We start from the raw sequence: 18,505 nt of genomic DNA, 5'->3' as shown, positions 1-18,505 counted from the left end.
TTCTTCGTCATCTGCAGAGCTAGTTGGCATATAAACTTTTACTACTGTAGTAGGCATGCGCTTCATGTCTATCTTGGCCACAATAATGCATTCACTATGCTGTTTATAGTAGCTTACCCGTACCCCTATTTTTTATTCATTATTAAACCTACTCCTGCATTACCCCTGTTTGATTTTGTATTTATAACCCAGTATTCGCCTGACCAAAAGTCTTGTTCCTCCTGCCACCTAACTTCACTAATTCCTCCTATATCCAACTTTAACCTATCCATTTCCCTTTTTAAATTTTCTAACCTATCTGCCCGATTAATGGATCTGACATTCCATGCTCCGATCCGTAGAACCCCAGTTTTCTTTCTCCTGATAACGACGTCCTCTTGAGTAGTCCCTGCCCGGAGTTCCAAATGGGGGACTATTTTACCTCCGGAATATTTTACCCAAGAGGATTCCATCATCATTTAATCATACAGTAAAGCTGCATGCCCTCAGGAAAAATTATGGCTGTAGTTTCCCCTTGCTTTCAGCCGTTCACAGTACCACAACAGCAAGGCCGTTTTGGTTAGTGTTACAAGGCCAGATCAGTCAATCATCCAGACTGTTGCCCCTGCGACTACTGAAAAGGCTGCTGCCCCTCTTCAGGAACCACACGTTTGTCCGGCCTCTCAACAGATACCCCTCTGTTGTGGTTGCACCTACAGTACGGTTATCTGTATCGTTGAGGCACACAAGCCTCCCCACCAACGGCAAGGTCCATGGTTCATCTACAAGTGTAAGATGCTAAATTATACCAACGTACACTGACACTATCCATGTCCACAGTTACATGGTGTTCAGACAGACAGATTATATCAATCTCATTCTTATTTTTGAGATCATCTAAACACACTGATAGTTCATCTATTTTATTTTTTATTCCTTCTGATATTTTGGTGAAGTATGTTGATACTGCCCTTAGCTTTACCCCAATTAACTGTACATGCAGTTTCTTTTATTCCATTTATCTTGATTGTCATCTGTCTGGACTTTTGCTTTAACCTAAGAAACCTGTCTGCCTGGACTCATTAACCACAGGGATCACCCCTTGTATGACTGTGGGCCCCCTTACAGTTTCTGCCAATAGAGAAACTAACTTACTTTTCCCCATCCTATTCAGGTGCAGGCCATATGTAGTGTATCCCCACCTACCAATAGCATTTACTGGAACAACACTTATATGTGAGATTTTGCCAGTGTCTGGAGCATCCTGTTCAGCTCAGTGTTAACATGCCTTACAGCAATGTTTACCCAGGGCTGATCACGGTGCTGAAGGACTTCCACAAACCCCACATTTGTGTGCTCAGTTTCTGCTCACATTTTATCCATGTCACTCCTAATACTGTATCTTGGACTCACAGCGAGGCTGTTTCCTGCCGCCCCCCCCCCCTCCCCCCCCCCCTCCCCCAACTATAATTACCTGATCTTCCTGCTCAAAGTCCCTGCATAGCTGACCTATGTTTTCTGTCAACTGGCTAAGGCTAGCACTTGGTTTCACAAAACTTGTGACTTGGTACCCTGCACCTAATTTCTCCCGAAGCTGCTGCCCCACACACCTCCCATGACTGATGCCTATAAGCAGAATTCTTCTTTTCCTATTCTGGTTTGATCCCAAGCTGTCTTTTTTTTCTTTAAGCTAATATTCTGCTTCAACCTACTTTCAACTACATCTGGATGAGGCCCTTCCTCCACTTCAGATAGCAAGCCAAACTGATTTACTAATTGAATTTCTGGAGTTTTTTCAGCTGGTTCCCTTTTTCGCCCTTTGCTTGCTACCTTTTCCCAGATCCTAGTCTCTTTTTCCTCTCTTAACCTACATAATTCCAAGTTCACATTTTCTAATTCAGCCTTAAGGTCACAGATTTTTGCCTCCTGTTCCGCGATTTTTCTGTCCTTTCTACATAACCTACACTGCCATTGAAGAGCCTCATTTTCTGCCCTCATTTCCTCACCACTGCATTCGCCCCAATGAAACCATAACTTACAGTCTACACAGAACACCCCCCTCTTTCAAAATTCTATGGCAACCACCACGTTTGCCACACATCTTGTCAAGATCTGACTCTCTTGTCAAGATCTGACTCAATATTTATGCTGCTTCTTTCAGATTTTACTTCATTACACATAACTGCATCATCTCCAAAAATTCTGAGGTTGCTATTAATACTGTGTGCAAGGTCATTAATGTATAATGTGAACAGCAAAGGTCCCAATACACTTCCCTGGGGTACACCTGAAGTTACTTCAACATCTGATGCTGACTGTTCATCCAAGGTAACTTGCTGCATCTTCCCTACCAAAAAATCCTCAATCCAATCACAAATTTCACTTGATATCCCATATGACTGTACGTTTGACAATAGTTGTTGGTATGGTACTGATTCAAATGCTATTCAGAAATCAAGAAAACTGCATCTACCTAATTGCCTTGATACAAAGATTTGAGTATGTCATGTAAGAAAATTGTGGGTTGGGTTTCACATAATCGATTTTTCAGAATCCATGCTGATTGGCATGTAGGAGGTCATTCTGTTCCATATACCTCATTATGTTTGAGCTCAGAGTATGTTCTAAAATTCCACAACAAAATTGTGTCAGAGATTTTGTACGATAGTTTTGTGGATCAGTTCTACTACCCTTATTGTAGACAGGTTGACCTGTGCTCTTTTCCTAGAACTGGGCACAGTTTTTTATTTGAGAGATCTATGATAGAGTATAGTTGGAAAAGGGGCTAACTCAGCTGCATATTCAGTACAGCATTTGATAGAAATTCTAATTAGCTACATATTCAGTATAGAATTTGATGGAAATTCCACTGGACCCTGGAGCTTTGCGCACTTTTAGTGATTTCAGCTGTTTTTCAACACCACTGATACTAATACTTATTTCACTCACCCTTTTACTGGTGCAAGGATGAAATTGGTGCAATTCTGTGGCGTTTTCCTTTGTAGAGGAACACTTGAAAATGGACTTAAGCATTTCAGATTTTTCTTTGCTATCCTCAATTTCAGTTCCTCTCAACATTTCCTAGGAACTAGATACTAACTGTACTTCTGAGTACATCTCTATCCGGTGCATGGTCAATTATTCTTTTGAACTTGAGCCACAGTTCCTCTACATTCTCCCGCCCTATGTTGAAAGTTTCAAATTCCTCATTGAGATATGACATTACAGATTTTTAATCTAGTTTACTGAACACTTATATATATCTTTCTGCTTGTTTTAGTTGTCCTTTGTACTTTGGTAATCATTGATGCCACGACCCCCTAATGCTCTCTGATACCAGTTTTGATGTGGATATCCTCTAAGAGATCAGGTTCATTTGTTGCCATTACATACAATGCACGAGGGGGTACTGTAATAAAACTGGTTATGGTGAGACAAATGTACTAACCGATCTTGTATCATATGAAATGACTGATACCATATGGAAAACATAGAACCAAATATCCATTGCTACATAAGTATGTGAAAATGTATAAATGTTAACTTTTATAATCCTGTACTCACCTGTTCCTCCTGCCACCGAACTTCAATAATTCCCACTATATCTAATTTTAACCTATACATTTCCCTTCTTAAATTTTCTAACCTACCTGCCCAATTAAGGAATCTGACATTCCACGCTCCAAGCCGTAGAATGCCAGTTTTCTTTCTCCTGATAATGACATCCTCTTGAGTAGTCCTCGCCTGGAGATCTGAATGGGAGACTATTTTACCTCGGAATGTTTTACCCAAGAGGACTCCATCATCATTTAGTCATACAGTAAAGTTGCATGCCCTCAGGAAAATTTACGGCTGTAGTTTCCCCTTGCTTTTAGCCGTTCACAGTACCATCACAGCAAGGTCGTTTTGGTTAGTGTTACAAGGCCAGATCAGTCAATCATCCAGACTGTTGCCCCTGCAACTACTGAAAAGGCTGCTGTCCCTCTTCAGGAACCACACGTTTGTCTGGCCCCTCAACAGATACCCCTCTGTTGTGGTTGCACCTACGGTACAGCTATCTGTATCGCTGAGGCACACAAGCCTCCCCACCAATGGTAAGGTCCATGGTTCATGGGGGGGTTAAATGTGGTAACTTATTATTTTTGGTTGATCTGTGTAGGTTGCTACATGTTGTAAATAACTAACAATTTATATTTTATTATGTTCTTTCATGAGAACTAATTAGTTTTTTTACAATGTTATTTATCAATGCTTAGAGTAATTGCAATCAATTGCTGAGCATTTATTCAGTTATAATACACTAAAGCACCAAAGAATCTGGTATAGATATGTGTATTCAAATACACAGATATGTAAACAGGCAGAATACGGCACTCTTGTGTGCAACATCTGCATAAGACAACAAGTGTCTGGTGCAGTTGTTAGATCAGTGACTGCTGCTACAATGGCATTTTATCAGTATTTAAGTGAATTTTAATGTGGTGTTATTGTCGGCGCATGAGCGATGGGACACAGCATCACTGCGGTAGTGACGAAGTTGCGACCATTTCACGAGTGTACTATGAATATCAGGAATCTGGTAAAACATCAAATCTCTGACATCGCTGTGGCTGGATAATCGTCCTGCAATAACAGGACCAACAATGACTGAAGAGAATCATTCAACATGACAGGAGCGCAACCCTTTCACAAATTGCTGCAGATTTCAGTGCTGGGCCATGAACAAGTGTCAGTGTCTGAACCATCAGCCTCCATACTGTAGTGTAGCATTTCCACATACTGCACAAGGGGCCCGGGTTTGATTCCTGGCATGAGATTGGGTGTAGTGTGTCCTTCATCATCATGTTCTTCATCATTGACCTGCAAGTCGCCGAAGTGGCTTCCACTAAAAAAGACTTGCAATACGGCAGCCGAACTCCCCCAAAAGGGGCCTCCCAGCCAACAATGCCATCCGATCATTTCAGTGTCTGAACCATTCAATGAAAGTGCAGCGATATGGGTCTTCAGAGTCAAACACCCACTTGTGTACCCTTGATGACTGCACGACACAAAGCTTTACATGCCTGGGCCCATCAACACTGACATTGGACTGTTGATGACTGGATACATGTTGCCTGGTCAGATGAGTCTCATTTCAAATTGTATCGAGTGGATGGACGTGTACAGGTATGGAGACAAAGTCATGAATCTATGGATCCTGCATGTCAGCAGGGGACTGTTCAAGTTGGTGGAGGTCCTGTAATGGTGTGGGGTGTGTGCAGTTATAGTGATTATGGATCCCCTGATACTCTAGATATGACTCTGACAAGTGACATGTATGTAAGCATCCCGTCTAGTCACCTTCATCCATTCTGTTCATTGTAAATTCTGATGGACTTGTGAAATTCCAGAGGGACAATGTAACATCCCACACATCTAGAATTGGTACAGAGTGGCTCCAGGAGCACTCTTCTGAGTTTAAACACTTCCGCTGGTCACCAAACTCTCCAGACATGAACATTATTGAGCATATCTGGGATGTCTTGCAATGTGCTGTTCAGCAGAGATCTCCACCACCTCATACTCTTACAGATTTATGGACAGCCCTGCAGGATTCATGGTGTCATTTCCCTCCAGCACTACTTCAGACATTAGTTGAGTCCATGCAATGTCGTGTTGCAGCACTTCTGCGTGCTCGCGGGGGCCCTATACGATATTAGGCAGGTGTATTAGTTTCTTTGGCTCTTCAATGTATAATTTTCTTTGTGGTATGACTATGGGATCTGAAAAATGACCAGACATTAGAGCAGTTCTTTTTGCTGTTGAGCATTATTTGTCATCCAGTGAAACTTTGACATTTCTTGTGTACTAGGTTTGGGAGGATGTGTGGATAGCATCATACCATTTCTCATAAAATAACTGCAATTTTTTGTGCTGTTTATAAGTTACTTGTGTTTACTATGATAGAAATTTGTTTGATGTTTAATATAATTTTGTATATGTTTTGAACTTTCATATGCCCCATTACATCAGTGCACTTTATGTAGATGTGAAAGAAACTTTTTTAAATATAACAGTGCCAAATAGTTAATGAACAGCACTTTATAGCAGATTTCAGTTTTGTTTGCATTTTTGGCATAATTTATGACTAATATTTTTTACATAAGTAACCAAATAACTCAGTTTTCAAGAAAACGTGTAAGAATGAACGACTTGTTTCATCTTGTAACATAATTTGAAAGACTTGAAAACCAGTTTTCCATATGCAATTGTATAATCTATTATGTGATATTAAAACTAATGAATGCAAAAGGTTTGTAATAATCAGAGACTAAAGGACAAAATGCGTGATAAAACTGATAATCTTGCACATGGAATAGGTAGAGGATCTGCTGACTTTGGTAGGTACACCAAGTGTGAAATGGAGTCTTCCCTGGTTGTGTGTATCCATACTTAATTTCTGGTGCACTCTATTCTGACTCTTTCCTATATGGGCTCTGTTCCCACAGTACTGTTGCTGTCACCACAACTTCTGTGGATGAGTGATATGACAGTTCTACACTTGAAGCACCTACCATTTCGGGCTTAAAAAATTCTTGCAAAATAGGGCAAGAAATAATTTTTGTTGTAGCATATTTTTGTATGCTGAGGGTAGAATGTCCTGTATGAAAGTTAAATTTGGGAGCAAGACATTGTAATATGTTGTTACAAGAAGCATTTCACTGGTGTTATGAGAAAAAGCAGTGAATTCCTAACTAAGTACATTAATTTTGTCCTTTGATCTAAAGTATTTTGCTACATTTTCTTTAAAGAAATAGTTAAAATAACTCTATGTGGACTAAGATGTTTTCTTTTGATCGTAGGGCAGTACCAATCAATTATATTTGACTTATTGAAGACAGATTTATAAATTTTGGTTTATAGAATTTTTCATAAAATACAAGTTCTACTGTCATGCCAATATGATAAAATCACTGTCATATGTACTACTTTTTTGCTTACACCATATATGTTGCATGATATCTGGTGATAATTTGAGAGCAACAGAGTAGGTAAAAGGTCAGACTTTGATTGAATGAAATTACGATTTTGATGAAATTACGATACTTTCTTTGAGAATAGTGTGCAGTATGGTACTTTTATATGACGTTTCAAAACTAAAAACTGACCCACAATCACCATCAGAGTCCCTTGCCATCTAGTGGGTTTACTTTCAGTCAATAGCCTCCACCACACTCTCATAGCAGAAGGGGTAAGCTTTGTGTTTCCACAAATAGTTTACAGCTGTGGGATTCACACACATGCTTCAGTGCTTAGCGGAGGAGGTCTGTGGCAAGTAGCCAGCCACCAGCATCACCTCCATAAGCAAGCCAATTGAATTTTCTGTCATGTTATGGTACTTCTATGTCTAAGAAACTGCCATTCAATTTTTAGCCAATACATGTTTGGTGTGAGCTAAATGTAGTTACTTGATGATCTGCAGCAGAAACGTCCACATTTCATGCAAGGACCTCAATCTAAATTAGTGTAAACTCACTCTCAAAGTGTGATCTTATGCTTGCTACCGTGAATATTGTACCAGCAGGCCGAAACATTTTTTTGAAAGCATTGAATATAGTACCAAAATCAAACAAAATTTACACTTACAGAAGCACAAACTCCCCCTCTCCAGATGCTTTTGTAATGAATATTGTAATGACAATAATGAATTCTCCACTAAAAATAGTAAATATAGTTCTGAAACCAAACACATTCAATACATATACATGTTTTGTGATTCGTTATGTATGCTTCAACTTCTTGGCGGGATGATTGAGTCTGACTGGTGAACACTGTCAAAATGTGTGTGGTACGTTTAACAATTTTTCAAGTTCATCTATGTCAAGGCTGAAAAACCATATCCACTACATGGGGATGACAATGCGATAGCAGGAGGAATACTGGGTAAAATCTGCAAGAAAGCATATGACACACTCATGAACAAGCCATATTAGTTGTGGTTGGCTAACATTAAAATTGTTGCTCTGATGGAACAGCTGTCTGGAATATCACAGTAGATGTCCATTCTTCTTTAATGTACAAGATCAACTGTAACTTTGTCTCACCCATTCTCAATCCAACCATCTCGCTCTTGAGCTTACATTTCAATAGGTTCTTCTACAAATTATTTTATGAAAATTCCTTTTTGTTATAGCCTAGCTTATTTTCTTAGAATTTCAAACATCTATTCACCACCTCATCTGAAATCTACCTTCCTGAATGCGTCACTGACTCTTCCCACTGCTGTAGGAATGTGATACGAAGACACTTAATAATGGTTTTACATTGGAAAAAACTGTACCAGAAAATATAATTCTTAGACATTTCAGGATAAAAATCTCATTTTGTGTAAAATATACTAAGTCTGTCGGACATAGCAACAGCAGCAACTTGACTGTAAAGTCTCTCTCTGACACTGCAAATGTATGAACTACTAAGGCTCTCTCTCTCTCTCCAACATCTGAACCACTAAGTCTCATGGGATATATTAATGATGGAATAAAACCCAATGTAACATATAAAAATATTAATTATTATGTACAACTTTTATAAATTATTAGTATACATTTTACTTTGTGAACAGTGGAAATTAAATAACCATAATTAAAAACACATTGTCATTCTCTTTTTTCTACTAAATGCCATTCATCACTCTGCAATAGTTCCTGGATAACTGTTTTATATGCTTCAATTTCAGCATGTATTTCATGCAAACCAATTGGAGCACCAATAGGCTTGGGAATACTGTCTGTAAATTTAACTTGTATGGAATATCTGTGTATTAGAGTAATATTAACAGACTTAGGTATAGCACACATGCACAAATCTATAGTTCAATTTCATTTAATTTTTTATTTGGCCCTATCAATTACACATTGCAGAACGGTCGTACTAGTAATATAGAACAAGTCGAGTGAAATAATACAAAATTATATGAGCATTTTAAATATCATACAAATACGTATTTTCTATAAATATCATACAAATACGTATTTTCTATGAACGACTGATTGCGGACAATATTACAACCAGCATTTTATTGGAATAAGTTCAAGTGAATACTTAAAATAGCAGAATGAATGGAAGTACACATTTTAACCCAGTGACACAATTAAATAGTGAAATTTACATTTTGTCGTTGTTGTTGTTGTTGTTGTTGTGGTCTTCAGTCCTGAGACTGGTTTGATGCAGCTCTCCATGCTACTCTATCCTGTGCAAGCTTCTTCATCTCCCAGTACCTACTGCAGCCTACATCCTTCTGAATCTGCTTAGTGTATTCATCTCTTGGTCTTCCTCTACGATTTTTACCCTCCACACTGCCCTCCAATACAAAATTGGTGATCCCTCGATGTCTCAGAACATGTCCTACCAACCGATCCCTTCTTCTAGTCAAGTTGTGCCACAAGCTCCTCTTCTCCCCAATTCTATTCAATACCTCCTCATTAGTTATGTGATCTACCCATCTAATCTTCAGCATTCTTCCGTAGCATCACATTTCGAAAGCTTCTATTCTCTTCTTGTCCAAGCTATTTATCGTCCACGTTTCACTTCCATACATGGCTACACTCCATACAAATACTTTCAGAAATGACTTCCTGACATTTAAATCTATACTTGATGTTAACAAATTTTTCTTCTTCAGAAATGCTATTCTTGCCATTGCCAGTCTACATTTTATATCCTCTCTACTTCAACCATCATCAGTTATTTTGCTCCTCAAATAGCAATACTCCTTTACTACTTTAAGAGGCTCATTTCCTAATCTAATCCCCTGAGCATCACGCGACTTAATTCGACTATATTCCATTAACCTCATTTTGCTTTTGTTGATGTTCATCTTATACCCTCCTTTCAAGACACTGTCCATTCCGTTCAACTGCTCTACCAAGTCCTTTGCTGTCTCTGACAGAATTACAATGTCATCGGCGAACCTTAAAGTTTTTGTTTTTTCTCCATGGATTTTAATACCTACTCCAAACTTTACTTTTGTTTCCTTTATTACTTGCTCAATATACAGATTGAATAACATCAGGGATAGGCTACAACCCTGTCTCACTCCCTTCCCAACAACTGCTTCCCTTTCATGTCCCTCAACTCTTATAACTGCCATCTGGTTTCTGTACACATTGTAAATAGCCTTTCGCTCTCTGTATTTTACCCCTGCCACCTTCAGAATTTGAAACAGAGTATTCCAATCAACAATGTCAAAATCTTTCTCTAAGTCTACAAATGCTAGAAATGTAGGTTTGCCTTAATCTTTCTTCTAAGATAAGTCATAGGGTCAGTATTGCCTCACGTGTTCCAACATTTCTATGGAATCCAAACTGATCTTCCCCAAGGTCGGCTTCTATCAGTTTTTCCATTCGTCTGTATAGAATTCGCGTTAGTATTTTGCAGCTGTGACTTATTAAACTGATAGTTCAGTAATTTTCACGTCTGTCAACACCTGCTTTCTTTGGGATTGGGATTATTATATTCTTCTTGAAGTCTGAGGGTATTTCACCTGTCTCATACATCTTGCTCACCAGATGGTAGAGTATTGTCAGGACTGGCTCTCCCAAGGCTGTCAGTAGCTCTAATGGAATTTTGTCTACTCTGGGGGCCTTGATTCTACTCAGGTCTTTCAGTGCTCTGTCAAACTCTCCACGCAATACCATATCTCCCATTTCATCTTCATCTACATCCTCTTCCATTTCCATAGTATTGTCCTCAAGTACATCACCCTTGTATAGACCCTCTATATACTCCTTCCACCTTTCTGCTTTCCCTTCTTTGCTTAGAACTGGGTTTCCATCAAAGTTCTTGATATTCATGCAAGTGGTTCTCCTTTCTCCAAAGGTCTCTTTAATTTTCCTGTAGGCAGTATCTATCTGACCCCTAGTGAGATAAGCCTCTACATCCTTACATTTGTCCTCTAGCCATCCCTGCTTAGCCATTTTGCACTTCCTGTCAGTCTCACTTTTGAGACATTTGTATTCCTTTTTGCCTGCTTCATTTACTGCATTTTTATATTTTCTCCTTTCATCAATTAAATTCAATATTTCTTCTGTTACCCAAGGGTTTCTACCAGCCCTTGTCTTTCTACCTATTTGATCCTCTGCTGCCTTCACTATTTCATCCCTCAAAGGTACCCATTCTGCTTCTACTGTATTTCTTTCCCCCATTTATGTCATTTGTACCCTTATGCTCTCCCTGAAACTCTCTACAACCTCTGGTTCTTTCAGTTTATCCAGGTCTTTTGTTCACCTTCTATGTTTCCTTCTCTCCCTTTTCCTACTGTTGAATTCCAGTCACCATGACTATTAAATTTTTGTCTCCCTTCATTACCTGAATAATTTCTTTTATCTCATCATACATTTCATCAATTTCTTCATCATCTGCAGAGCTAGTTGGCACATAAACTTGTACTACTGTAGTAGGCATGGGCATCGTGTCTATCTTGGCCACAATAGTGCATTCACTATGCTGTTCATAGTAGCTTACCCGTAACCCTATTTTTTTTATTCATTATTAAACCTACTCCTGCATTACCACTATTTGATTTTGTATTTAGAACCCTGTATTCGCCTGACCAAAAGTCTTGTTCCTCCTGCCAGGTAACTTCACTAGTTCCTCCTATATCTAACTTTAACCTATCCATTTCCCTTTTTAAATTTTCTAACCTACCTGCTCGATTAAGGGATCTGATATTCCACGCTCCGATCCGTAGAACGCCAGTTTTCTTTCTCCTGATAACGACGTCCTCCTGAGTAGTCCTCGCCCAGAGATCTGAATTGGGGACTATTTTACCTCCGGAATATTTTACCCAAGAGGACGCCATCATTGTTTAATCATACAGTAAAGCTGCATGCCCTCGGGAAAAATTACGGCTGTTGTTTCCCCTTGCTTTCAGCCGTTCGCAGTACCAGAACAGCAAGGCCATTTTGGTTAGTGTTGCAAGGCCAGATCAGTGAATCATCCAGACTGTTGCCCCTGCAACTACTGACAAGGCTGCTGCCCCTCTTCAGGAACTACACATTTGTCTGGCCTCTCAACAGATACCCCTCTGTTGTGGTTGCACTTACAGCACGGCTATCTGTATCGTTGAGGCACGCAAGCCTCCCCACCAACGTCAAGGTCCATGGTTCATGGGGGGGATCATTATGATTTAAATTAAAATGCAAAATTTTTATCTTCATCACATAAGTAAGTTCAAGTAAATACTTAATTGTGTAGAATAAATGGTAGTACATATTTTAACCTACGATATAAATAAATTTACATTTTATCACTATAATTTATGTTAAAAGTACACAATTTTGTCTTCATGAGATACGTAAAGATTTTCTTTCCTCTATTTTTACTCAAAAGGATGCCTTATTACTCTAGGAATAAATAAAAAGAAGACCATGAAACACACACACACACACACACACACACACACACACACACACACACACACACACACACACACAACAAATAATAAACACTGAGAGAGAGGAATGTTTTAATACTTATAATCAAGTGTGCAAGTAAATTTTTTTCTGCCTGGAGGTGGTAGATTTCTGATGACGCTTAATGACAGTGGTGATCAGCCTTTCAGTATGGAGAATAGTGCACGATGGCGGGTTTGCATGATAGCTAACAAGCCTGTGGCTGAGGATGAGTGGAGGTGCTAGATGACAGCAGGTCAGCCAACTTGGATTCTGATGTCATTGAAGATGTTGTGGATTCTAAACTTAGAACCATACAGGTTATTACCTGCAGTGTGATGTCATAGAAATGATGTTACCCTGTTGAGTGGTTTACTGTGCTGGAATGTCAGATGTGAATAACATGCTAGGAATTCACAGGGGAGACTTTATTCTTGATTGCTGAATGCTACAGGTGACTAGTGGACAGAAATTTGCTGGAAATCTTAGATGTCCTATGTACAATGTAAAACTCTACAACTGATGTGAGGAATGTTGTACAGCTGGCTGAGAATCGTACAGTTAGCTGGAAACCTACTGCAACCTGAATTCACTATGGAGCCTATTATTGGATCTACTACTACTACTTCTACTACAAATGCTAGTATGGTACTATGAGCCAAAGTGTCCCACATGACTGTTTGAACTACATACTTTCACATTTTCCAGTACAAACACCTTAACAACTGATCAGATAAGACAGGTGTATGTTGAAGACTTTGATGCCACTTCTGCTAAGTCTCAAATCTTATATTATTATATATACTATGTATGCTTTGCATATAACATATTGTGGAGACTATCTTATAGTGCTGCTAGTCGACCCCTCCAGCTATTCCATCTACATACAGAGCAATGGGAGAACAAATATGTGCCTCTGTCAAGTAACTTTAAACAGTTGAGGGTGTGAACTTGTGTGACTTGTACTCTGCAATATGGATCGCTATGGACAGACCACTTACAGCAGACATATCTTAACTTCTCTTTGATTATGTTGTCAGTTGTTTGTTGGAACAGAAAGTCAGTGTTCCTGACTTCTGGTCAGTGTTAAAATACAGGGAGTGCTGTAGTTAAGCATCTGGTGCTGGCGATTGTTATTTGTGTTGAAATGTCATGTATAAGAAAGGAACTGCCCACCATCAGGAAGATGAATGTGCATCTCCTGGTTTTATGTACATTGAGAGAAAGAGAGAGAGTGAGAGAGAGAGAGAGAGAGAGAAGCGGTTTGACTCCTTTTGCTGTTCCACCTGCATATGAAACAATGGGAAAACAAATGTGTGTCTCTGATAAGTAACTTTGGCGTTTAATTTGCTGAACTGGTGTTCTTGCACTCAGAAATATGGATTGCTATGGCGAGACTCTGTTCACATTGTGGAAAATGTCTTGCAACCCTGCTAGTTGATCTGTTTCGCTATTCCATCTACATATTGAACCATGGGAGAATAAATTTGTGCCTCTAACAAATGACTTTAGCATTTAATTGTGGTCAAACTGTGCAACTTTTACTGTGCAGTATAGGTCTCTATGGAGAGACTCTACACACATTGTGGAAAATATATCGCCGCTAGTCGATCTCTTTTTGCTATTCCACCCACATATTGAGCACTGGGAGATCGAATATTTGCCTATGACAAGTTCAATTCAATTCAGTTTATTAGCGTCCTTGTAGTACATCATCGAAATGATATAGGACTTGTCAATAAACATTACAATTTAAAATACATATACATGAAAATTTGTAATTTAATTTACTTGCCACTTAGACATTACAATTTTAATAGAACTTTTAGAACATTAACATAAAAATATACAAGTAGGATAACAACGTACAAAAAAAAAAAAGTTAGTGATTCTCACATCAAAGATTATTTACATTCTTACATTAACAGTTTCACACTTTCATAGAAACAGCAAGTATTTAAATGTGAGCAGTTACACATATTTATTATGTCAGGGAAATATTAACTGCGCTTTTATTGTCAATGATTCACAAACTCTTCAATACTGTAAAAACTATTGCTCAATAACATGTTTTTTAATTCTCTTTTAAATATGTACAGTTTTGGTATTATTTTTAGTTCTTTGGGGAGAGCACTGTAGAGGATTTTGGGTTGGTATAGTACACTTTTGAGATACATAGCTGGTTTATGAATTTCTCTGTGGAAATCATTCCTATTCCTTGTTTCATAGTTGTGAAATTCTCTGTTTAATGTAGAAAATTCCTCGTGTTCTTTTAAGAAACATATGCTTTCATATATGTATAAAGATGGTAGTGTCATGATTTTTAATTCTTTGAATGCTTGCCTAGAGTCTCTATATCCTATACCTTTTATTATTCTGACTGCCTTCTTTTGTAGTCTAAATGAGTGTTTTGTTAGACTGATGTTCCCCCAAAACTGTACGCCATATCTTAATAAACTGTGCATGAATGAGAAATAAACACATAACACTGTTTTAATATTACATGAGCTTTTAAGCATTCTAAGTATATAACATGTTTGACTTAATTTTTTGTTCAATGATATTACATGCTTTTCCCATCTTAAGTGTTCATCAAACCATACTCCCAAGAATTTAGTGTATGATGCTTGTTCAATCTTACACTTACCCAGTTCTACTGTAAGGTTAGTTTTTATTTTATTTGTAATATGTCTGAAGTTGATCCACGTTGTTTTTTTGGCATTCACAATGAGTCTGTTTTCATTAAACCATCTGCCTGCTTCGTCTGTTGCTAATGTGACTTTTTCCTGTAAGTCAGCTTCACTATTTGCTTTAACAAACAAACTTGTATCATCAGCAAACAGTACTGCCTCTGCTTCAGATAGTTGACTTGGTAGGTCATTGATAAATATTAAAAACAGTAATGGCCCTAATACAGATCCCTGGGGTACTCCATACAAAACTCTCTCGAATCTTGATGAATATGTCCTATCTGCCTGGCTTATCTCCACCTTCTGATACCTGTCTGACAGATATGATTCAAACCATTTGTGGGCAACTCCACGTATCCCATAGGCATATAACTTCCTAAGCAGTAACTTATGGTCGATGACATCAAAGGCCTTTGATAAGTCTAAAAACAATACACAATTTAATTCCTTTCTGTTTATGGAATTTAGAACAAGTTGCAAAAAATTGAAGATAGCTGTTTCAGTTGATTTATTTTTACGGAAACCATTTTGCGCATTAACCAATATTCTATTCTTAATAAGAAATTTGTATAGTCTCTGATACATTATCCTTTCTATTAATTTTGAGAAACCTGACAACATTGATAAAGGCCTAAAGTTACTAACATCATATTTATCACCATTCTTGTAAAGTGGCTTTATAGTAGACATTTTAAGTTTGGATGGAAACACCCCTGTCTTAAAAGATTCATTTATAATTTCAGTGAGATGCGAGGCTATGTATCTTGCACTTTGCTTAATGACTTTGTCAGGAATCCCATCACACCCACATGACATTTTATTTTTTAACTTATTTATAGCATTTAGTACCTCTGAATCAGTTACTGGATAAAGGAACATTGTCATGTCATTCATGGGGATTTTTACCTTGCTATTGGAATTGCATTTAGTTTTAATTAAATTTATGGCTATATTTGCGAAATGTTCATTAAATATGTTGGCAATCTGAAGTGGGTCCTTAACAGTTTTACCCCCACTTTTAATGACAAAGCTGTTATCTTTTCTTTTGTGTCTACCTATATTTTTATTTATTACCTCCCAAGTTGACTTCATTTTGTTGTGACCTTTCTCAATATAGGTATCATTATCAAGCTTCTTAGCTGCAATTATTACTTTCTTGTACAGGCTTCTATAACATTTCACATGTGCTTTCAGTACTACATTCTTCCTGGCTGATTTATTTAACTTTCTGAGAGTGTCTGATGACTTTCTAATCCCCTGTGTAACCCATGTTTTGGTTTTATGTTTAGTTTTGACTCTTTATAGGAAAGGCAACATCGAAGCAGTGTTTGTAGCTTTCAAGTAATGAGTCAAACTTTCTGTTGACATCACCACTTGATTCACTACCCCAGTTGTTATTTTCCAGAATGTAATTAAAAATTCTTATGCTGTCATCATTTATAAATCTCCTTTCTCTGTAATTGTTATTGATAACAGGGTCCTTGTAAGATGTGACATTTAAACTCAATTTGATACCCTTGTGATCCGAGAAACCAGTGTCAATTACTTCAGTGTTATATTCACACTTGTCCTTGTTTATAAATACTTGATCTATTATAGTTTCAGACATATTTCCGCATCTGGCAACTTCATTTACAGTTGCCATCATATTATGACACAAAAACAGATTGCACAGTTGCTGTTGTTTACTACAATCATTCTTAAAGTTAACATTAAAATCACCAAGAACAATTACATTATGTTTAAGTTCATTCAGCAGTCCCTCAAGGTTTTCCATAAAAATGGCAAAGTTGCCCAGTGGTGATCGGTACAAACACACAATAGTAATTTTTAATTTGGTTAGCTCACATACACTGTATTCAAAATCTTTTTCTATGCATTTTAGTTTACATTTAATTTCTTTTGATTCTACCCCTGTCCTAACATAAATACATGTCCCACCCCCTTTATGGTTGATTCTACAAAATTTGCTAATCATTTCAAAATTTGGAATAATTATGCTAGACGCTTGCATTTCTTTTACCCAGTGCTCACTTATGCATAGTATGTTAATGTCTTTTAGATAGTCAGTTAATAGAACTTCTATTTCAGCTAATTTACTTTCTAGTCCTTGCACATTTTGGTATACAACTGTTAAAGTTTCATGTAGTGGATTTGCTGCACTATTTACCTTTGTACTTTCTTGTTGCTGACACTGTAAAGATTCTGCCTTTTCTTCTTCTTCAAATTGCGAAGGTCCCATAAAAAATAGTCACTACGCACAGCAGTTCTTCTTATCCTGAGGCTCTTCCTTTGAGATGTCTGCAGAGCAGCTGATGAGTTTCTGGATCTAATTGAATGGTTCTTGGCTGTTGGTGTGGTTGCAGTCCTAGTTACAAGTGAGCATGAAGCATTGAGTGCGTCGAATGTGCTGACAGCTTCATCCTTGGAGGTTTCAGGTGCACATGAGTTTACACTAGGTTTGTAGGCTTTCTCATCTGAAGAAATTGTTTCCTCTTCAACTCTGCTGGATGTTCCTGACATTTCTGCTGGTACCCCATATTCTACCACTCCTTCAGATACTGGTACCGGTATGTTAGGTATCTCTCTCATCTTAGACGTTTCCTTGCAAATTTCCATTTGCTCAGTTACTGCTATGGTGAGGATACCAGGCAGTTCGTGTTGATCATTGATATTATTTATTGTTTTCATAATTTGAGCACAGACATACAGTTGTCCTGCTCTATTTAGGAGATCTCCACTGTTTATGAAATGTTGTTTTCTGAAATCTAGCTGGACAAATGTTGAATTTGGGTAGCACTTTGTTATTTTGTGAAGCAGTCTGTTAGTTTTTTTTATTTCTTCGTTAACACGAGATTTCTTAAAAAAATCGTATGGAATGCTGGTTACCATCACATGTACATTTTTGAGCTTTTCGAGCGTCTCTCTTAGCGCTCGTCTTGCTGATAATACATCATTGCAGCGGACGTCCACTCCGCCCCCTAGGATTAGAACACAATCATTTTTCTTTATCTTGATACTCAGATTTTCGCAGTTGTTGACGATCTCTTTCAGTGGAGCATCAGGTTTTATTACGCTAGTAACACTGCATCCTGAGTTATATAGGGTTTCTGCCAGTCTTTTTCCGAGACTGTTGGCAAGTATATGTACAGTAAAAGCATTATTTGTTGTGCTCAAGTCTTCCGAAGTTTTGCAGTCTATTATACGACCTTCTTTCTTTTCACAGTCTCTATGTATTATATTATTAACAGATTTTAACGTTTTGAGCACATTATGGGCTGAGTTGTTAAGTTTTCGCTCGAGGTTTCTGTTAACAGTTGCTTGTATATTAGGTGTAACGAACTTTTCGGAGGCTTGTTTACTTTCAGTTCTCACGACACTTACTGCTTCCACTCTCTCTCCGCA

At 38.0% G+C, this 18,505-nt stretch overlaps 1 protein-coding gene across 1 annotated transcript in view; it reads right to left on the bottom strand.

Annotated features, from left to right (window-relative positions):
• Positions 1-17,692, bottom strand: part of LOC124616452 — an 87,425-nt gene extending 69,733 nt beyond the window's left edge. Inside the window, exons 1-2 of the mRNA XM_047144760.1 lie at positions 17,271-17,692; positions 16,007-16,268 (exon numbers count right to left, since the gene is read on the bottom strand). Coding sequence (XP_047000716.1) covers positions 16,007-16,268; positions 17,271-17,692 — 684 coding nt within the window. The remainder of the gene's footprint in view (positions 1-16,006; positions 16,269-17,270) is intronic.
• Between the last annotated feature and the right edge of the window lie 813 nt (positions 17,693-18,505).

This window comes from Schistocerca americana, chromosome 5, assembly GCF_021461395.2.
Source record: "Schistocerca americana isolate TAMUIC-IGC-003095 chromosome 5, iqSchAmer2.1, whole genome shotgun sequence".
NCBI classification, from domain to species: Eukaryota; Metazoa; Arthropoda; class Insecta; order Orthoptera; family Acrididae; genus Schistocerca; species Schistocerca americana.
The sequence above is the reverse complement of the archived record's forward strand: the minus strand, read 5'-3'. Positions and strand labels throughout refer to the sequence as shown.